Source organism: Camellia sinensis, chromosome 5, assembly GCF_055761805.1.
Source record: "Camellia sinensis isolate YWXY chromosome 5, ASM5576180v1, whole genome shotgun sequence".
NCBI classification, from domain to species: Eukaryota; Viridiplantae; Streptophyta; class Magnoliopsida; order Ericales; family Theaceae; genus Camellia; species Camellia sinensis.
The window spans coordinates 48,956,986-48,978,606 of NC_138965.1; the positions used below are offsets into that span (position 1 = coordinate 48,956,986).

Below are 21,621 nucleotides of genomic sequence, written 5' to 3' on the forward strand. Positions count from 1 at the left end.
TTTCAATTGGGATATTATGAAGAAAGATAAATGTTCAAAAGACTATTTTGCCCTTTTGAATTATTTACTAAATAATAGGAATATTAAATCTGAATTATAAATTTTATTTAATTTTTTTACTAGAACTTTTAAAAAATTAAATAAATAGAATATTAAGAAAAATTACATAAATTTATTTTAATTTGTAGTTGAGATTTTTAAGTTCAATTTTATTTTACTTTACTAAGTATAATTAATACCATATGATTATTAAAATAAATAATTTAATAAAGTATAAATAATTTAATAAATAAAATTTATTAAGTATAAATAATTTATTAAGTATAATTTATTAAATAATTTAATAAATAAATTTATTAAGTATAAATAATTTAATAAAGTATGCATAATTTAATAAATAAATTTTATTTTTAAAAAGATATTAAATAGTAGATAGTCAAAAATGTAATTTCACTAACTAATCACAAGGAATGAGTTATCCTATGAATTGTGTCCCACCCCCATAGGATAGAACAATTCATAGATTTGGGATTCATAGTCCGGATGAACTATTAGTCTGGTGCAAAAATTTTGAATCAAACAACAGATTATTAGTTCGGATGGACTATTAGTCATATCTCATGCTTGAATCCTTCCAAACAAACACCACCTTCATATACATCTACGTTAGGTGCATCAAAAAAGAAAAAAAAAATTGCTTAAATATCAAAAAAAATCATTAAAAATAAGAAAAATAAAAAACTTAAATTTTAGAAAATCAATCAAAACCAAATTTATGAATACTTTGGTAATTTCTGTTTGCTTCTACATTGTCCAGGGCGGAACTAGAAATTATACTTAAGGGGGCCAAGCATTTTTTTTGTATCGGTACATTACTATAACAAGATAATATTTTACATATGAATGAACAAAGTAATTTACGAAAAGAAAAAATAATAATTTCTCAAGTTTTGAACCAATAATGAAATCATTTTGTTGGTTGATAATATTAAGTAAATAAACAGTATACATACCTTTGTGATTTAAAAATAATAATAATAATGTGGCATACACATATTTTATAAATAATAACAATGATACATATACAGGAAAAAAAATTATCCAAAAAGTACTCAAGAAAAGTAGTACATGTCAAAACCCCACATTTAATTATTCTTAAAAGAAAATAAATAAATAAATAAATTAATTAATTTTATCTACAATCTATCTGAATTGTATATTAGTGTAAAAGTTAGTTTTAAATTGACCCAATTCATTCACTAACAAAGACATTATTAAGAATAATAATTTTGTGGGTGTTCAATATTTGTTGTTTATAAATTATTTTAATTAGGATTCAATATGATAATTATTCTTACTAAATACCTTAGTTAAAAATCTTAATGTATCAATTTTCAGAAGCCCACACAAATACAAATACAAGAAAAAAAAAGAAAAAGGGGGAATCAAACCTTTGCAGAAATTCGGTGGAGGCTTTTCACATGTTGGTTTGCATGCTTGTTTAGGGAAGAAGAGCTGATTATGCTCTTGGAATTGAGGGAAAGAGAACTTAGAATGAAGAGGAAGAAAGAAGGAAAGAAAGAAAGAGAGAGAGAGAGAGAGAGAGAGAGAGATGTGCTTAACAAGTATTGTATATATATATGCATGCAAGCCTTCATAGTATATAGGTGTGCATGCAAGCATTCGGTGAAAAAAAAAAAAAAAAAAAAAAAAGAAATCCCTGAAGCAACCAAGCTTAGTAATAGGAGAGGAAGAAGAGTAGGAGATTAAGGAAGCCAAATTCTCAACCATTTTGTCACCCTATTATTAAGTAAGAAAACCCTCTCAACCCTCTCATTTTTTTTTATATTTGAAATTTTCAAATTATATACATATGGTAAAATGTCTAAACTTGTAGATAGAATTTTATTTATAATAGTATGAAAATTTATGATGGTATATCATATATTGGTCGTCTGAAAATCATGATAATATTGTGGAATTTGGACTTGCATGTGTAGTTTATGCCATTAAAAAGATTATTGAAGATGTTATTTGGTCCTTTAAATCTGCCAGCAAGTTGTACGAACTTTTAGACAATTTTATACTCAAAATTTGAAGATAATTTCTTCTACAAAGTTGTTCATAATGATGTCTAGTTCATCCACAAAATTTTTCAACAATTATTGAGTTTTGTACGAATTTATAAATATTTTTAACCAAATCTGGAGCTATAGGCAGATTTTATTATGTGTTTGAAAAATCATTAAAATTTATATATTAAACCAAATCTGATAATTTCTAAGCAAAAAATGAAATTTGAGAAGTTTAGTTTCATAATAAATTTTTAGATCATGGAATTGATATATAAATTTAAGTATGGAATTAATTTAAGAAAATGTGATAAATCTGTGTCATAAACACTCTTGGAATTTTTAAGAATTATTTATAATTTATTTTTAGAAAATGCTTTCTGAAAAATGACAATAACATGTTTATTGAGTATTCTGTAGATTTATATGAGTTTTAGAGTTGTATAAGTAATTTATTTATAATTGTAATTGCAAGATATACATTCTGAAAATTTTGACAGATTAAGGAGGAATAAAAAACTATCTCTTCAATTGTTTATTTATAACTTATTTTTGGGAAATTCTATTTGAAAAATGACCTAAACATATTTATTGAATATTCTGTACATTTTCACGAATTTTAGAACTGTATAAATAATTTATTTATAATTTTTGTTACCTAAGGTATAACCTGAAAATTTCTGGACAGATTTAAGATCATCACTTCGATTATTTATTTGGATAAAAAAATCAGTTATTGTGTTGGTCTAATTCATCAAATATTGTAAATTAGTAACCCATGTATGGGTGTATTGTGGTTTATTTAGGGCTTGTTTGGCATCTACTGTATAAGTCAAAAAGCCAAAAAATTACTCCAAAATCCAAAAAGATATCACTATTCATAAAAAAAAAAAAAATTAAAAAATCAATTTTTTTCAACAAAAGTACACACGGAATTGATGACCCGTGCAGCTGCTGTGTGGCAGTGGGGAAAACAAGAAATGATTGGGTGTGCTTTTTACACACACCGTTGTTCGTTTCATGGGGGCTATCACGGGTCCCATTTTGATAATCTGAACCGTTCAATGTGTAGAAATCGTCAGGTACTATATTTTTGCAAAAAATCACATTGATCAGATATCGATAACTATATGATCAAGTCAGTTATGTACAACTAATGGATGGTGTTATAATTTATGATTGAAAAATAAATAAATCTGATCAGATAGCTATCGATATCCGATTAACGTGATTTTTTATAGGTACATAGTGTTCGACGCATTACACACATTGAACGGTTCAGATTATTAAAATGGGACCCGTTATGACCCCCACGGGCCAAACAAAACCGTCTAGTACAATGCCCAAAAATTAGCCAATAATTTCCTACTCCAATTCACACACGCAGGTTGTACGGCTGGGCCCACTTCTCTCTAATCTTCTCTTACACACTTTTTTTATACAATTTTTTAATACACATTTTTCCATAAAAAGTCAAAAAGTTAACCCAAACCTCCATATTTTTTTTTCAACTTTTTTAGTCCAAAAAGACAAAAAGTGCACTTTTTTAGTACACCCCAAACCAGATCTTAATATTGTGCTAGTTTAATCTTATAGATTAAAAGTCCATGCATGTGTGTAATTATGATTTATTTCTTTTTTTTCTTTCGTATCTACATTATTATTTCATACCATAGTTTAAATAAATTATTTATTTAAATTTTGTACAATTGTTTATTATTGTGTGACATATGTAATATTTTATGTTGGGATTCTAATAAGTTGGTATAACATTATTGGTAATTAAAATTTGAATTTTTGTGAATATCTCAACGAGTAAAGAAACACGAAATTTAACCAATTATACATTAAAATGTAAAAGTGACGGGGTAAGCTCGGTTTAGAATCTTGCGCAAGTGAGTTGCGAACCCTAACATGGCATGGGAAGGTATTTCGGCTCTTATCGGTGTAGGCCATATAAGGTTGGTGGTGCCGGTGTCACAACATAGACCGTTCCCTTGGGGCAGACCGTGATGTCATGACTCGAGTACGTAACTCTGGTACGTGGGTATCATTGGTAGTTACAGTAAGTAACATTTAAATATTTGACAAAGGGGGAGTCAGAATTGCCCGTGGCCATTGCTTAGTGGTTGAATGGAAATAGTGTTCGGCGGGGAGTTACTAAATTTATCTGAAAAACTAAATCTATGAAATTTTTTTAAAAAAAATGTGGACATATTCCTTATGATGAAATACTATTTCCGTTTGTTATATTTTTATTTGATTTATTTTTATTTATTGTTATTATTTCAACTGATAACATTTATTTTATGCTTACTAAATGTTACTGCTTATTCTGTTATTACACATTATTCATGAATTGTGAGTATTATTATCGGGGTGGGCATTTTCGGGTTGTAGTATCTTATTGAGCTCGTCGCTCACTGGCATTCCCGTTGCCCTGGTGTTTTATGCCAGGTACCGAAAAAATCGAAGGAAACACCGAGGCCTTGCAAGGCGACACTCAGCCTTGGATAGCTTGAAGAGTGCCCAAGTTCCATAAACCATTTCCTAAAAAATTCTAGTTTTTTTTTTTTTTTTCTAGTTTTCTTTTTATATTTGTGTCATTTCGGTTATGTAATGAGAATAAGTTGTGATGTAAGAACTTTAAATTCTGGATTATTAATTAATGGATGTTAATAATCTTGATGGCAATATTGATTTTAAGTTTCTAAATCTTATTATGATGTCCTTAAATTTGGGGCTTCACAGTACATCTATGCACTAAAATCGTAATATAACTCACATCCCACCAACTTAATTCTATACCATTCACTTCATTTTTAAAATAACTTTCAAAGTAAATTTTCATAGTTCGTAGCATTTTTCATAAATAAAGTGATTAGATTATATTGATGCTATTTAACATGCCAAATAGTTAAAGAACATCTCATCATATATTGTGAAAAATTAATAAAATAAAGATTTTGAAAAATTATTTTCAAAAAATGAACATTCTTATTATATATTTTACAAATATCATAAAACATAGAGGTGCAAATGTAGTTTTCCAAAACTTGGGGGGCTCTCTATAACTCCATCTCTGACGTTATCCTAATCTCTATATTTATATAGTAATGAAACTACAGTGAATATAATATAATCTTATTGTGAAATGAATACGTAAATCTTAGGATTTTTTTTGTATTTGATTAATTCAATTCATTTTATATTTCTTATTTGCTATTTTATATCTCATTGACCCTGATTAAAAATTGTCAATTTCCTAACATCATATAACATCCAATTGATATTGTTAAAAACTTCAAACATTTTCGTTTTTAGGCCATTCTCTCTATTCTATATATATGAATTTGATGGTACAATGTCAACTTGACATCACATATCAACCGAAGCCCTAGGCACCGCACCGACATTGTTCAATAATGAAGACAAGCTATCTTTATGTTGTGTTTGGTTAGGGGATTTGGGGAGAGATTTGAAAAGGAAAAGAGAAAAGGTGTGTGAAATTAGATAAAATTTAAGCATATTTTATTCACATTTCACCTACATTTTCTATTTCCCTTTCCAAATCCCTTATCAAATCCCCCAACCAAACACAGCATTAGTCTTCACCATGAAACTCTTGCCAGAGTGAGAAATCAGGACAGTTGAGGAGGCCTCATAGCCTCGTAGTCCTAACCCCTGCCAATCATTTGAGCCATTGCCAATCATTTGATTTGGATTTCTACAACTGTGCCCAACGATCATTTGGTTTCATAAGTTAAAAATAAAGAGGGCCAAAATCGCTTATAAACTTTTGCTTGGCTAATCAGATGGACTTCATAGCCCAAACATAATAAACTGTGAAAGCTAATAAGGTCTCTTTTGGCAAAGCCAAAAAATAACCGTTAAAAACTCGTTATGGACTTCATGCATCATGCTGAGGAACTGTCCACCAAAATTTGCCTATTTACTTTTATTATCTAAAAGCTTCTCCCCAAACTTATAATTTTAGGGGGAAAAGAAAGACACAGATTCGCCAGAAAGAAAACACGAACCGTCATGAAAGACAGTGATGACTGTAAAATACACAATCGTCAGCAAGAAGCTGATTATTTAAACAACATAATTTACATACACATTGCAAGACAAGTAAGCATCTCCAGACCATACAACCACATGTCAAGTCATCATGCGAAGGGTTTGGCCAAGATACACTAGATTCCACCAAGTATACTAATGGAACCCTTTTGAGGACATAGCAGAAAAAAAGACAACTGAAAACACTACTTAGCAGCAGCTTTACATCTTGGACAAGATGCGGCTCAAGCTCGCTTCAATTGATCCATGTGGTTCATCTGTTGGTAAATAAACATCATCTTCAAACTGCAAAATCATATTAAAAAAAATGGCATCAAACATCACAAAATCATATAAACATTCGCTTAGTTAACTACATTGCACCCATAGACCCCTTTGATTAATGAATCTGATCTTCCCAAGTAAGAACCACACCACAGCATTCTCACCCCTTATTACTGGCTATGTAATCAAAAGAAAGATGCACATATGAGCTATATGCTCTTAACAGCCTCAACCAAGGGCAGCATAATATAAGAATTGGATAAGTCAAAATATTTGTTTGCTTGTTTTCATGGTAGTCTCTCAAGTTAATCCCCGGGATTTCAAACGACTCAAGAAGTTTTCCGTGAAATCAACAGAAAATGTGGAAGGAAATCCTACCTTCACAATAAGATTTTCTTTGGTTGATAGATTAATCGGCAGGAAATGGATATTCGGCATTTTTAATTGGATTGATGATATATCAGGAAACCTGAAAACATGACAATCAAGAATCAATCTCCATTCACCAGCAAAGGCCACGTATAAAACCATAACAAGTGAATGCATCTAGCCATGTTGTCATTTTGAGAGAGAGAGAGAGACCTTGCAAGAACAGCCTCTGCCATTTGATAAAGAGTGCTTTGAACAGATGGGCTGTATACTCCCTCCTTTGGAGGACCAAAGAAAGTATCAACCAAAACTTTTTTCACATTCAGGTATCTGTCATTAAAGTAGAGTGGCTTTGCAGGAATGCTAGAGAGAGATTCAAAAGAGTACCTGCTTCACAGTACTTATCACAAAACATGCTTTTGAATTCCTCAAAATACAAATACAAAACCTAAAATAATAAGAAGAAAACCAAATAGGGTGTGCCGCAGAGCCTCAGGATTTAAATACCTCAATGATGCAGTCACCTCTGTTGCTAGCATCCTCTCACGTGTTTCGGGTAAAATTGTGTATTTGTCCCTCACGAATCCTTCAAAACCTGACTGTAACACCAAAAATAAACTCTGAATTCAGCAACTAACATATCTTCCATAAAATGTTATGTATAACATGTTTTCCTATGTTTGGTAAGTTGTATTAGTGGTGGTGGTAGGAAGTGGTAAGGTGGTGGTGGTGGTGGTGGTGGGCGGTGGTCGTGCAGCAGTGGTGGTGGTGGTGGTGGTGGGCGGTGGTCATGCAGCAGTGGTGGTGGTGGTGGGCGGTGGTCATGCAGCAGTGGTGGTGGCAACGGTAGTGGAGATTATGATAGTGGAGGCAATAAGACTTTAGTCTGAAAAACATTTTCTACCATTCTAAAGTGAAACATTTTTGTCCAAATAAGATTGTTTTCCATTGACTACAATAAAGTTGTACCAAACGTTAGAAAATACAACAAATATTTTTCAGAAAATGTTTTCCACCAAAACAAATACCAAACCAAACAAAGCCTTAAGTCCCATTAAATGGAGTTGGCTACATGAATCCTTCTTCTTCACGCGGCACTATCAAAGGCCATTTTGTTAGTCAAATTAAGTAGATTCATATCTCTCTTTATTACGCTAGCCAACGTCAATCTAGGTCTAATCTTTCTCCTAACACTTCCACCTACCGCCACTGCATCGCATCTCTTCACTACTGCCTCTGTTCGTCTCCGTTGAATATGACCAAACCATCTCAATCTATTCTCTCACAACTTATTTTCTATCGGTGCTACTCCTACCCATTCTCGAATATACTCATTCATAATTCTATATTTTTTAGTCTTGCCACACATCCACCTTAGCATCCTCATTTCACCAAAACTTATCTTATCTACATGTTATTTCTTGGTTACTCAATACTCCGTCCCATACAACATCGTTAGTCTAATAGTCATTCTATAGAACTTTCCTTTTAGTCTAGTGGGTACTTGTTTATCGCACAATACTCCAGACGCATTTCGCCACTTAAGCCATCCCACCTTAATTATATGGACCACATCAGCATCAATCTCTCCTGCCGTTGTGATAATTGACCCTAAATAACGAAATATTCACTCTTAGGTAATTCTTGATTCTCAATCTTCACTTCTTCTCTTCTTTCATTGTTACTATTACTAAATTTACACTCCATGTATTTTGTCTTAATTCTGCTTATCCGAAATCCTTTAAATTCAAAGTGCTTCTCTCCAAATCTCCAACTTCGTGTTAACTCCTTTAGTCTCATCCACTAACACAATATCACCTACAAAAAGCATACATCATGACATATCATCCTAAATATTTCTCGTCAACTCATCCATAACTAAAGCAAAAAAATAAGGACTTAAGGTAGATCCTTGGTGTAACCCTACAGTAATTGGAAATTCATTTTTTTTTTTTTTTTTTTTTTTGAGCAACAAAATTTTTTTATTAAAAAAAAAAAAAAAAAGAGAGGACAAGAAGTCCTCATACAAACAAAGAAAAAGAAGAGAAGAAAAAGCAAAACAAAATCGCAAAACTCATAACCCTAAGGATGGCAAACAGCAGCCTAATCCGTAGAGATCAAAAACAAAGGAACTCCTTTAAAAAGAGGAGATACGAATGCCCAAAATGAGGCCAAATATTCCGCCCTATCCCACAAAGCCTCTACACTTACTTCCTTGCCGTCAAAGATTCGAGCATTTCTCTCCAACCATATAACCCAGAAAATAGCAAAAAACAATGGCCTTGTTTGGTTTGTGTTTCGGAAAAAATTTTGGGAAAAATTCTCTATAAATAAGTTTTCAAAGTTAATCAATTTGGAAAAATTTGTTTGGTTTACAAATTTTCCAAACAAATCTCTCTCTCATACATATCAAATCAATCACTTTTTTCAAAACTCTCTCTCAAAATAATTTTTCAAAACATCTTTTGAAAAAAAACCAAACCAAACAAATTTTCGTACTTTTTATCTCAAAACATGTTTCTCAAATACAAACCAAACAAGGCCAATACTTATCCACATTGTTTTGGCTTTCTTGGTACTCCCAAACCCGTCAAACCTAATAATAAGCATATGCATACACTCCCGTGGAGCAACCCACTGCACATCACATAAACTGAAAAGACGCTGCAATAATACAGAAGCCACCGGGCAATGAAGAAAAAGGTGACCCGCTACCTCCAAATTTCTCTTGCACATCACACACCATTGAGGGCATAGAGAGTGATTAGGCTTTCTCATCTGGAAAACATCATTAATTGTAACACCCTTTTGAGCCAAAGACCACATGAAAAACTTCACTTTATGAGGGACATCCACTTTTCAAATTTTCTTATGAAAAGGGAACAAGGGAATCGAGGGCTTATCAATAATCTTATCAAAAAAGGATTTACATGAAAAGACCCCTGAAGAAACAAGATTCCACACCCTACTATCACAAGATGAAGAAAGAGAAACCCCCTCAAGCAGTACCAACAAAGATACCAACTCCCCCGCCTCTCTATCATTCAAGTTTCTAATGAGATCAAAATCCCAGGAGATGGGTGCCATAGAAGAGCAAGCCAACGACGCTATTGACACATTTGGAGAACGAGCCAACCTGTAAAGAAGGGGAAAAGATCTAGCAAACGAAATATCCCCTAACCAAACATCTTCCCAAAACCGAACATTCTCCCCATTCCCCACTCTAAATGAACAAAAATTAGACACAAAAAGATACAAACAAGAAATGGATTTCCACGGTGAACGACAATTGCCTCTATTAACTACATTAGAATCCCTACCATTGGATTGAACTCCATACTTGCTTTTAATAACTGAACACCATAACGATTCACTTTCAAGAGGAAATCTCCACAACCACTTGCCCAAGAAAGCAATATTCCTAGCAACGATGTTTCCTATAGCCAAGCCACCTTTTGCCCTTGAAAGAGAAACAGTCTCCCACCTAACCAAATGAACCCCTTTACCCTTTCATACATGTCCCTAATCACATCAATATAACATTTTGTCATCCCTTTCTTCTCTAACACCCACCAGATTATATCCCAAGGCACTCTATCATATGTTTTCTCAAGATCGATAAACACCATATGAATGTCTCTTTTCTTTTCTCCATACTTTTCTATTACTCTCCTCAAAAGATATATAGCTTCCATTGTTGACCTACCAGGTATAAATCCAAATTGATTCTCTGGCACCTCTGTTATATCTCGCAATCGACTTTATATCACCCTCTCCCACACTTTCATTATATGACACATTAACTTAATTCCTCTATAGTTGTTGCAATTCTAGACATCTCTTTTATTCTTATAGATTGGCACTAAAATACTCTTCCTCCACTCATCTGGCATGTTCCTAGTCAACAAAATCTTACTAAATAACCTAGTCAACCAAGTAACCCCCTTCTTACCCAAACACTTCCAAGCTTCAATAGGAATATCATCAGGTCCTAAAACGTTATTCGATTTCATCTTCTTAAGTGCAATCTTCACTTCAAAATTCCTAATCCTGCGATAGAACCTATAGTCTTGATTTTCCTTATTACTGGCTATTTCCTCCCCTATTAACGTACCTCCATGTTCCTCATTTAACAGTTGCTCAAAATAGTTCTTCCACCTCTCCTTAATCTCTTCATCCTTCACCAGTACCTTAGAATCCTCACTTTTGATGCACTTAACTTAATTAAAATCTCTTGTCTTCCTCTTCCTTATCTTAACAAGTTTGTATACCCTCTTCTCTCCCTCCTTACTATCTAGTCTAGTGTATAGGCCATCATAAACTTTCAACTTAACCTCTCTCACTACTTACTTAACATCCTCATTAGCCAATCTATAGCTCTTAAAGTTTTTCTTAATTCTATCATTCTGCCACTTTTCAAGCACTCCTTTTTCACCTTAACTACCGCTTAAACATCTTCCCTCCACCACCAAGTTTCCCTAGAATTGGGTACTTTCCTTTCGACTCTTCAAAAAACTTCCCTTGAGATTCTCATCATACAATTGGCCATCGAGTTCCACATAGTGTTAGCATCATCTTCTAAGTCCCAAGTACCTTTGTTATCCATTCTATTCTTAAATATTTCTAGTTTATCCCCTTTTAGGTTCCACAATCTCGTCCTAGACCACCCACTATCCTTCCTAGCTTGGTATTTCCCTTTAAAGCATAATTCTAGTACCAAAATCCTATGCTAAGGCGCCAAGAAACAAATAGGGAACTAAAATGAGTAACCACACTCCAAGAAGGTACCCATTTGCCATTGAGAACGTCAACCAACAATTTATAATTGCGAATGCAGATAATAGTTACCCTTGAATGATGCAGATTAAGTAACATATACAAAGGCTTTCAATAATTACCATGGTGTTTTCCCAGTCAAGCCAAAAAACAAAATAATGAAGATATTCAGTCTGATCAAGTTACATACATAATGAATAATAATAAGAATTCTAAATTAGGTTACCTTGGTAGTCTTCAGCACTGCCAATCCTTCAATGCCAGAAGTCACCAGCAGAGCACCAGATTTCTTAACTGTAACTTCTGTCGTGTGCTTCTCAGATCCAAGTTTAAAACCTTAAACACAAGAGAAAAACAGAAAGCACGGATAAGTTTTGTAAAAATGCCCAAATTTCAAAAAACTACAATTTTGGATTATCACTAAAAGACTGGAAAATTCTAGATTACTACAAATCAAGCATGTAGCCTTTTCAGGACGAGCGAGCGATAATCTGCCTAGATATCAATGATTAACAAGGGACTCATAAAGATCTCATATCAAGAATTATTCTCTACTTGTGCCTTTGAATGATGAAAACACTAACCATGCTCGTGTGATTGACCATCTATATACATGCGCTCCCATGGCTTTTCCACTATCTTGATGATGGCGGCAGTAACCTACAGAAAAGGAATGAAGATAAAACATATCCTCAAATGATAAAATACTGTGAAAATAAATTACAGATACTATCAATATCTTAGGAACCCTCGTGTTTATAAAGTAGACTGAACATGTGATTACTGAATCAATTTAACTATCTCGTTTTCTGACAGTTTTGCACCATTTTTGGCATCAACATGTTTTTCACTGTCCATGACTGCTTCTTTTATTTTTTAATAAAATAAAATAAAAAAAGGATTCTCAAAGAATCTACCGCATACACAGTGGTTGTCCAGGTATTTAAGACATAATAAACAAGGACAACATTTGAGACCATGAATGTTACTGGAAGAGTTGAAAAGACAACTATCTGAGCTTCAACTTTTATCCAGAAATTTGGACTTTCTCCATCCTTAAACTCCTAGCCTACCAAAAAGGTCGTTGATATGAACATCTAAAATAAATGTAATTCCTAGTTACGAAAACATCTAAGACGTCATAAAAATAAGCAATACTACTTTTGACTTGCAAGCCAATTAGAGAACCAAAAGCAAAACTACCATCCTAAAACCAAGAAAGATGAAGAATGCTAACCTTGAGATTGTAACCTAGATACTAGCTAGCATCCCTGAACCCTTCATAGATTCGAATCTAATTTTGTTAAGTTCCTGATTGCAAGAATTATAACTATACTTCAAATCATGGAAAAACTTAGGCATTTTTATCAATTTTAAATCATCCAGAGAAACACAGCCTTGGCCTTTTAACCACACTAGCACCCCTGAGGAATTCCAGTAAATTGTATGATAGTGAGCACTATTACAGTGTCACTACTAGTTCAAACCTCCCTCACTCCAAGATGCTCTATATCCTTCAGTGCGAGGATAATGACTTGGAAAAACCAAAGACCTTGATGTGAGCAGTACTGCACAGGATTCAGAATCACATTCGAGCATTGTTATGTGTTTCAAACCTCCCTCACTCCAAGATGCTCTATATCCTTCAGTGCGAGGATAATGACTTGGAAAAACCAAAGACCTTGATGTGAGCAGTACTGCACAGGATTCAGAATCACATTCGAGCATTGTTATGTGTTTCAAACCTCCCTCACTCCAAGATGCTCTATATCCTTCAGTGCGAGGATAATGACTTGGAAAAACCAAAGACCTTGATGTGAGCAGTACTGCACAGGATTCAGAATCACATTCGAGCATTGTTATGTGTTTCAATAATTAAAGAATCTACACAAACACTATTGTGAATGTTAAATTCATATAACTGACTCGCAATTTACCAATCATATCTTAAACTTCTATAGACTTTGCTGGAATTTTGACAAACCTAAATGTCAAGGCTTCAACAAAAGCCCAAATCAAGCTTCACATCAACACTATCACAATTGGAAAATCAACAGAGCATCTAGCAAAAACATTGAACTAGCTAGTCTAGCAGGCAATTCTAGCTCTTTACAACATTCATTGTCTCAGAACTCCCCCCAACAAAAAAAACCCACAAAAAAAGTCCTTATTGTACCAGAAAAAATTTCAAGCCCAAACGCTGACCAAACCAAGCTTGGGAAACATTAGCTCAAGATAGTTACAGCTCTAACATGGATTGGACAGACGCAGAATAGCTGGCGTAAAAATATTAAACACCCTAGTGTAAAGCTTAGCTTGGTTCATTGCACAAAAATTGATAAGAGAAACAAGATGTCAACAGGGTTCAACTTATGATAACCAGAATTTTAATAAACTGTAATCAAGATAAACTGTCAGTTTAACCCTAGCCGAAGAGATATGAGGGTCATACACCACCTGTGACACGTAACAGCACTCGAACATATCAGAACATCACCTGGAAGCAAGTTTGAGGTTTTAAAAGATAGAAGAAAGGTACTATGCCTAATAGGTGGAAAAGGGTTAGAATAGGTTTGTGGATTTAAAGGCATACTACCTGGTATCCACAACACTTGCTCCTAGGGGAAATAAAGTTCTGAAAAATTAGAATTACAGAAACAATTTGGCACCAAAACATTATAAAATTAGTTAGTCATCATGAAAACAATTTCTGTTAAAATAAAAGAAAATTTTGGCATGAGATTTTATGCAAATAAAATTCTATTAAAAAAACTTTATGCTAGGAGAAAAAAAATATTTTGAAAAAATAACACTGAGCTGGATCAACAACTTCAAAAAGACCATTTAAATTGAAACGGCCATTATGATCACATCAACCTCTTTAGCTGACTAGAGGCAGGGAACCACAAACCATTTTGGCTTCCTTAACCTTAACACATGTTGGAGACACCAATGCACAAAACGAACTATCAACTTCAAATTTTATTTGAGAAAAGTCATGTAATTCAACGACTATAGTGAAACTAGTTTATGATAGTATATACCTGCTCATAGAAGGATGTAAAGTGCTTGCCAAGTCCAATTGCAAAGTCCTCCATTGAAATCTGTTCTGAACATTCCTTTGCTTTAACATATACCTGCATTACAATCCAGAAAATGCATTATATATGAAATGGAGAAAAGCAAGGAAATGACAGATGAAAGAGATACCATAGATGACAAGATGTGAAATAATAATAACATTGCTTTGGGATATCTAGCATAGTAGGCTAGTAGCCCAAATTGTATTATTGCCAACCTAAATTTAAATCTGAAAGATGTTTCACAATTACTGAGTGCAAAGAAAGTTGCTGCTTACTACTTTGTTTTCACCCCTAAGCATTTCCCCCTATATCTCAGGAAGCTGCTACAAACATTTTTGCAGCCACTCACCGTTGTTCCATTTCTTAGGTATTACAAGTGTACTAATGTTAACTCTAATTGTAGTTCTAAAACCTACATATCCAAACAGAGAGCACACGTTAATAACCAAATATTTGTTTTGGTTTCTTGCACTACCATATGCTATGTATAGTAGCACAGTAATAAGTCATTTAAGACAGCTAAAATGCTAGTGGATTACATTTCCAGGCATCAAAAGAAATTATCTTCTAAGAACACTACGAACAGGTACCGTATATAACAAACCAGACCAAACAAAACTAATGTGGGGTCAGTTACATGAAAACTTTTTCACCATTCCACTCTATCAAAGACTAGATGCTTAGTTAGATGCAATAAAAATTCATATCATTTTTTACTACTACATCTCATGTTAGTTTAGATCCTCTCCTCCTCCTCCTCCTCCTCACATCTCTATTTATGGTGATCATATCACTCTTACTTACTATTGCATCTACATGTGATCATATGACTTCCATTTATCGTGATCATATCATAGTGGCAACTTTTCGTGTATAGAGATGGCAGGACCATTTCTGTAGAGACTCCGAATATATTTTTTTTTAATAAGAAAATATAATTTTTGTAATAATTAATTATTTCTTATTGCTTGAAACCTATGAAATACGGACGCGGGACACGGTAATTTCAAGAAAATGGAAACAGGGCGGTGGGGACAAGGCAATTTTTTTTTAATTTTTTTTTTATATAGATTTGCTATGTAGATTAATATTATGTTACCAAACAATCAAAATTAATAAAAACTAACATTAATTCTATATATATATATATATAAACCACTACATTTAAACAAATTAATAGATCATTCATATTTGAACATGCGTGTCCCCTACCCAAAATAAATAAATAAATAAATCCCTGTTGTGTCCCTGCTTTGTCCCTGGCGTGTCCCTAACATGACCCTACCATGTCCCCCGCAAAAAAATGATCAAATTAAAGAAACACACCATTTGACGTGTCCCATACATGTCCTCGTGTCCCCGGCATGTCCCTGCATCTAATACCGCTACGCCACCTATTTTGAAGTGTCCATGCTTCATAGCTTGAAACGAATCAGAACTTGAGACGGAGACAATTTCACATAGATTGATATTTGGATTGTGCGGGCCACGTGATTTAAAGACTAAAAATAATTTAAAATTATAATCGATGCCCTAAACTCTTATTAATTCCCTTGTTAATTAATTGAACTTCGTCGATTATTAAAACGATAAGCACAAACGGTTTTTCATTTTGGCTTGAGATTAGAAAGAGACTCTTCAGGCCTAGTATTTGACTAAACTGTATTAATATTATTAAATTTTAATATTTTATTGTTAATCAGGATTAATGATAATTAATTGCACTTTAGGGCCACAAAGTTTTATAATTGCATAAAAGGGCTTGAGATATTTTGAAGATTTGAAATTTGGGGCCACAAAGCAATAATCAAAAGTCCACCTACCACATCTAATGCGAAAATTCAGCACTCTTACACTCTCTCTCATCACATGTGTGCTCTCCTTATTTGCAAGCTACAGCCTCTAAACCTTTCTTACAAATCCCTAATCTTTTGGACCTTGTCATCAAAGAGGAATTATTTGCTCTAATGAATATGCTAATGATGATTACACAAAAGATGATTTGGATGGACGGTTTAGATTGTTATGATCTTGTCTTAACAATTTTGGACCCTTGGATCATTCCATACTTAAGTCTAATTGATCAATACTAGTTATAAGTATTTTGTCCTCCATTTTAGATGACAAAAACACACTCTTTCCGGCCCAAAAAATAGCCATTTCTCCTTTCCTCCCTCTCTTAATTTTATTCACAAAACCTCCATTGTTGGAGCCTTGAAGCTTAATGTTGATCTTTCTTCATAGATCCAAGGGTTTGATAGTGTGTTTGAAAGATTTAGGAAAATTATTAGAGTGATTTTAGAGAGCTTGAATGTTTTCATGAGACTTTGGAAGCCATTGTTGAATATCTTGTTCGGTGTTACTTGGAGCTTCTCTCTCCCTCTCCTCTATCCATTTCCTTGGTTTATCTTCTCATTGGTACAGATTCTTCTACTCTCTTTGTATACAGGAGTATGGTAGAGTTTTGTTTATTATTTACCCTATGTTTAAGTATGTATTTGATGGATCCATAATTATCTGCATGATTTGCTTGCTTGCTTGCTATTAATTTTTTCATGATTTTGAGCTCTTTTGAATATTTGGCTTGAGATTTTGGATGATATTTAAAGGAAAAATTGTTGGAAACTCCAAAAAGCTCCCACAATTATGTGGTATGGTAAGTGTCAACATTTACTTTGTTACCTATGCTGTCAAATATATTGGGCCCCACTCTATTGTCACATTTGTAAGTTTAAAAGGTGTAGATCTCTAGAATTTCTCTAGTTAAAAGATTGTATGATTAGGACGTGTTTTGAAATTTTGAAGATTTTTTTGCTTCGTAGTTTTACTAATTTGATGTATTTTGATTAGATTTTATACCCTAATTACTTAAAATTCTTTTAGCATATTAAAATATGAATTGTTTTTTGGTGTATTGGGGTTAAAATGATTGTTTTGACCACTATAGGTAAAGTTGTAATTTTGAGGAAAAGTGCCAAAAAAAAAAAGAAAAAGAGAGTAGTATCTGTATAGTGGTAGAGTTTATGAACTTTTCTCTTTAGTGTTGCAAAGTTTTCAACCAAAGATAGAGCAGTCTTTAGATCTTTTATACCCTAATAATTACTTAAAAATGCGTTTAGCATATTAAAATATGAAAAAAAAAATTGGTGTATTGGGTTTAAAATGATTGCTTTGACCACTAAAGGTAAAGTTGTAATTTTGAGGGAAAGTACCAAAAAAAAAATTACTAGCGCCGTTCTATAGCTGCATATCACTACAACAACAACCACGCTATCTTGTTGTATTAAGATCAGTAAAATGGAGTTTTTACAAGTTCAAAAATATAAATCACTATTTTCTTTTTACTTGTATACAATTTTCTCATTAACCAAACAGATCTTAACAGAATAATTCAATATAATTATCAACCTTTTCCAATCAAACAAATATATTAGAATCGGATATGAGAGAGAGAGAGAGAGAGAAATTATGGCATTCGATGACTACGAGCACAATTAAATTACTTTTAAAAATATATATATAAATAAAAATCTCACACTCGTATCCTTGCTATAAGTAGTATTAATTAAGATCAGCAAAATGTAGTTTTTAAAAATAAATCCAAGTTTGACAAATATAAATCATGACACAATTTTCTCACCAACCAAACAGATCTTAACAAAATAAGTCAACACAATCAAGTCTCAACAAATAGCTACAGAGAGAGAGATTACGGTGTTCTTCATGGTATCGGTGGCGACGATGGAGGAGTTGTCGCCATGGATATAGGCAGGAAGGCAATCGGAGAGGAGAGTGATGCTAACGGACCACTCGGCAAATGAATGCCGGCCATCTTCTGTCTCCCAAACCCTGCCGACTCTCACCCTCGCCTTCCCGTGCCTTTGCTCCAATCTCATGCCTTTCATTTTCTCCGCCATGTCTCTCACAACTCCAACTTCAACTTCAACTTCAAGAGAGAGGGGCCCAGTCCAGATTTCGATCGCAGAGAGGTACGGGACGGGAAGGAACAGGATAGATATAAAGGACAAGTCTCCGTTTGAAAAATTTGTTTGCTGCTCCTCGTACTCCACACGACGGTGCTTGACAACAATCACAAATTTGTATATTTTTTATGCTCTCTAATCACCTAAGATTATGCTAATTTGGAATAAGCTCCAAAAATTAAAAAGTTACTAAAAAAATTTATAAAGTCTGTACTATTCGACGGTAATTTGTGGAATAAGTTATTAGGATAATTTTACCCTTTGAATTTAACTATTCAAAAAGTTAAAAGTCGAAAAGTCAAAAGGGTAAAATTATCATTTTGATTTTACTATAATATTTTATTACACATTTTTTCGTAAAAAGTTAAAAAAATTATTCCAAACATACATTTTTTTTTTCTCTACTTTTTTAAAGTAGACATCTCAAACAACTACAAAATTGTGAGTCTTATTTCCTTTATTTAGGGGTGAGCAGCGGATATATCGATCCGTCAAAACCGACCGAACCGAATCGATCCGCCGCATTTTGGACGGATGCATGATGACGAGCGGACGGTTGCGGATTGATGTTCTCCAATCCGCCAATTTGGCGGACGGATGGCGGATTTGAGATTCCTTTGGCCGCAACCGAACCGCCAAACCGCGAGCACCCCTAGTAATTTATAAAATTTTGTGTTTTCAATTTGTTTAAATATTTTGTTTGTGTTTTCAATTGAAAAAAAGTTTAAATATTCTGTTGAAAAAAAAATTTCAACTTGAATATATTTTTTGAATTAAAAAAAATAAATGTATTATTTATCTATATTTTTTGCTTTTTAAATCTAACTATATATAGATCTAACAATACAAAGATATACAATCTTTATTACTGCTTTGTTCATGATTTTGGTGGTTTGAATTGTTTTTATATTTTAAGAACCACAGATTATAATATTTTATGTGGATGAATCATGTTGTGATTGTAATATGTGGATGAGATATGCAGTGATTATGATATTCTAAGGTTTCAAACTCTCTTTCTTTGGATGAGGCATATAGTGATTGTATTACTTTTTTAAGTCATTGAGGAAGTTCACAAGTTGAATTATGTTGAAAATTTATAAAATTTTAAACCGCCAAACCGATTTGCATCCATCTGCCAAACCGTCAATCCGCTCAATCTACATCCGCCAGATTGGTGGACGGATGCGGATTGATTTTCTCTAATCCACCAATCTGGCGGACGGATGACGGATTGAAAGTTCCGTAGCCGCAACTAACCCACGCCCACCCCTACCCTCATCAATCATAATATTTTTGAGGAGTGCCCTAAGACTAATCAATAACTTCTTCTATAATAAAAATCTGGAAATTGATATATTGACCTAACAAATTTAGTACCAAAATTTTTTTGGATCTATATCATTGCGTTTAGTTTTGATTTTTTGAATTTAATTTTCTAAAAATTTAATTTTTAATTTTTTATATTTTTTAATTTTAAGGAATATTTTTTAAATATTAAGTAGTTTTTTATTTTTTAAGTGTATCTTATTTATATGTATCTAAAAAAAATATTTTAAAAAATTAATAAATACACAAGAGTCCGAAAAATATATTAAATTTTTAAATGTTTTTTGTATTTTTAGTATTTAGCGAATTTTTTATCAAAAAAATACAAATATTATATTTTTTAAGCATATTTATGTTAGATGTATATAAAAATTAAAAAAATTACTTAAAATATTAAAAAAATTAGTAAAAATAAAAAATTTTCATTTTTAAAAAAGTAAATTTAAAAAAACTCAAACCAAATAAGCTGATTATTTTTCTTAAAATTATTGATGATTACAAAAATTTGCTGTCAATTTTAAAAATGACCTTGACTTTTCCTCTGGTTTATTTTTGTGTTTGTTTCAAAATACATTTGAAAAAATCAATCAATTAATCATAGGAGTAAATTTGTAAAATACCCTAGTCACTTAGCGTTAGGCCAGGTCACAAAAAAAAAAATATTTCTGAGAGAAAATTGTTCAAAAGTCCAAATTAAGGAAAGTATAACATATTATGTTTAGTGGATATTTTTTTGTTAGTAACAAATCCACTCTTTTTGAAAATAGTTTGGTGTATTTTTATTTGTTTTGAATGACATTTTGTTTTCAATTTTATCCTTTAATTTATCTGTTGACTTTCGCTGACTATCTGTTCAATTTTTCTCTTATCTGTTTAAAAATTTTTCCTATTTGTTCACATTTTTTTCATATCTGTTCAATTTTTTTACCTATCTGTTCAATTTTTTTCTCTATTTGTTCAAAATTTGTAGGCTTCTTTATCTATTTGTTTAAAATCTGTGAATTTCTCTCTCTATTTGTTTAAAACTTGTCTTAATGTTCCCTATCTGTTGAAATTTATCTGTTCAAAATTGAGCAAATCCAATACAAATTTTTTAAACCTATCTGCTCAATTTTTTATCTTTATCTATTTAAATTTTCATACACAAATAGATAGCTATAAAGAAAGAGAAAGAGATAAAGAGATTACATATCTGTAAACTTGACGCTATTATTGTTTAATTATCAATACCAACATTTATCATCGACAACAAAAAAAGAATAATTATTTTAAAATTATAAATTTTAATGTAGCCACATTATTCAATATATGTATTTTGATGTGTAATACATATTTCAATATAAAGCGTTACAAAAATGCCTAATTATTTAACCCTTTTATTGTATATTGAGAAATAATGGCTTGAAGATCTATAAATTTTATGCATATTGTGGCCACAAATGCTAGGTGATATGGTCGTTTACACATCAAAATATTTAATTTAAAATCAAGTAAAAACAATTACTCCATAGAATGGCCGTTAAAATTAGGTGTCGATCTACAAGGACTAATGATGAATAATTTAATTTAGAAATTTAGATTTGTTTGGAGTGAAAATTAAACTACTTAATTAAACAATTAAACAAACAAAACGAAATAAATATCTTAGGATTTCGAATCCAC

At 32.4% G+C, this 21,621-nt stretch overlaps 1 protein-coding gene across 1 annotated transcript; it reads right to left on the minus strand.

Annotated features, from left to right (window-relative positions):
• Window positions 1-6,114: 6,114 nt before the first annotated feature.
• On the minus strand, window positions 6,115-18,748 carry LOC114258180 (uricase-2-like). The gene is made up of 8 exons (XM_082868832.1): window positions 18,361-18,748; window positions 14,609-14,701; window positions 12,149-12,224; window positions 11,791-11,900; window positions 7,296-7,387; window positions 7,002-7,175; window positions 6,798-6,888; window positions 6,115-6,440 (listed from the first exon to the last, which is right to left on the minus strand). Exons 1-8 carry the CDS (start codon window positions 18,562-18,564, stop codon window positions 6,357-6,359), a joined length of 924 nt encoding a protein of 307 aa, XP_082724958.1. The 5' UTR covers window positions 18,565-18,748; the 3' UTR covers window positions 6,115-6,356.
• Between the last annotated feature and the right edge of the window lie 2,873 nt (window positions 18,749-21,621).

Bases quoted from the DNA above. Each gene is read 5' to 3' on its own strand.
- LOC114258180 (XM_082868832.1), bottom strand. From the start codon at position 18,564: ATGGCGGAGAAAATGAAAGGCATGAGATTGGAGCAAAGGCACGGGAAG. The intron at 12,225-14,608 runs GTATATACTATC...CCTTTTCTGTAG, and splicing joins TTACATCCTTCTATGAGCAG to GTTACTGCCGCCATCATCAA. The intron at 11,901-12,148 runs GTTAGTGTTTTC...CTTGTGTTTAAG, and splicing joins TGGTCAATCACACGAGCATG to GTTTTAAACTTGGATCTGAG.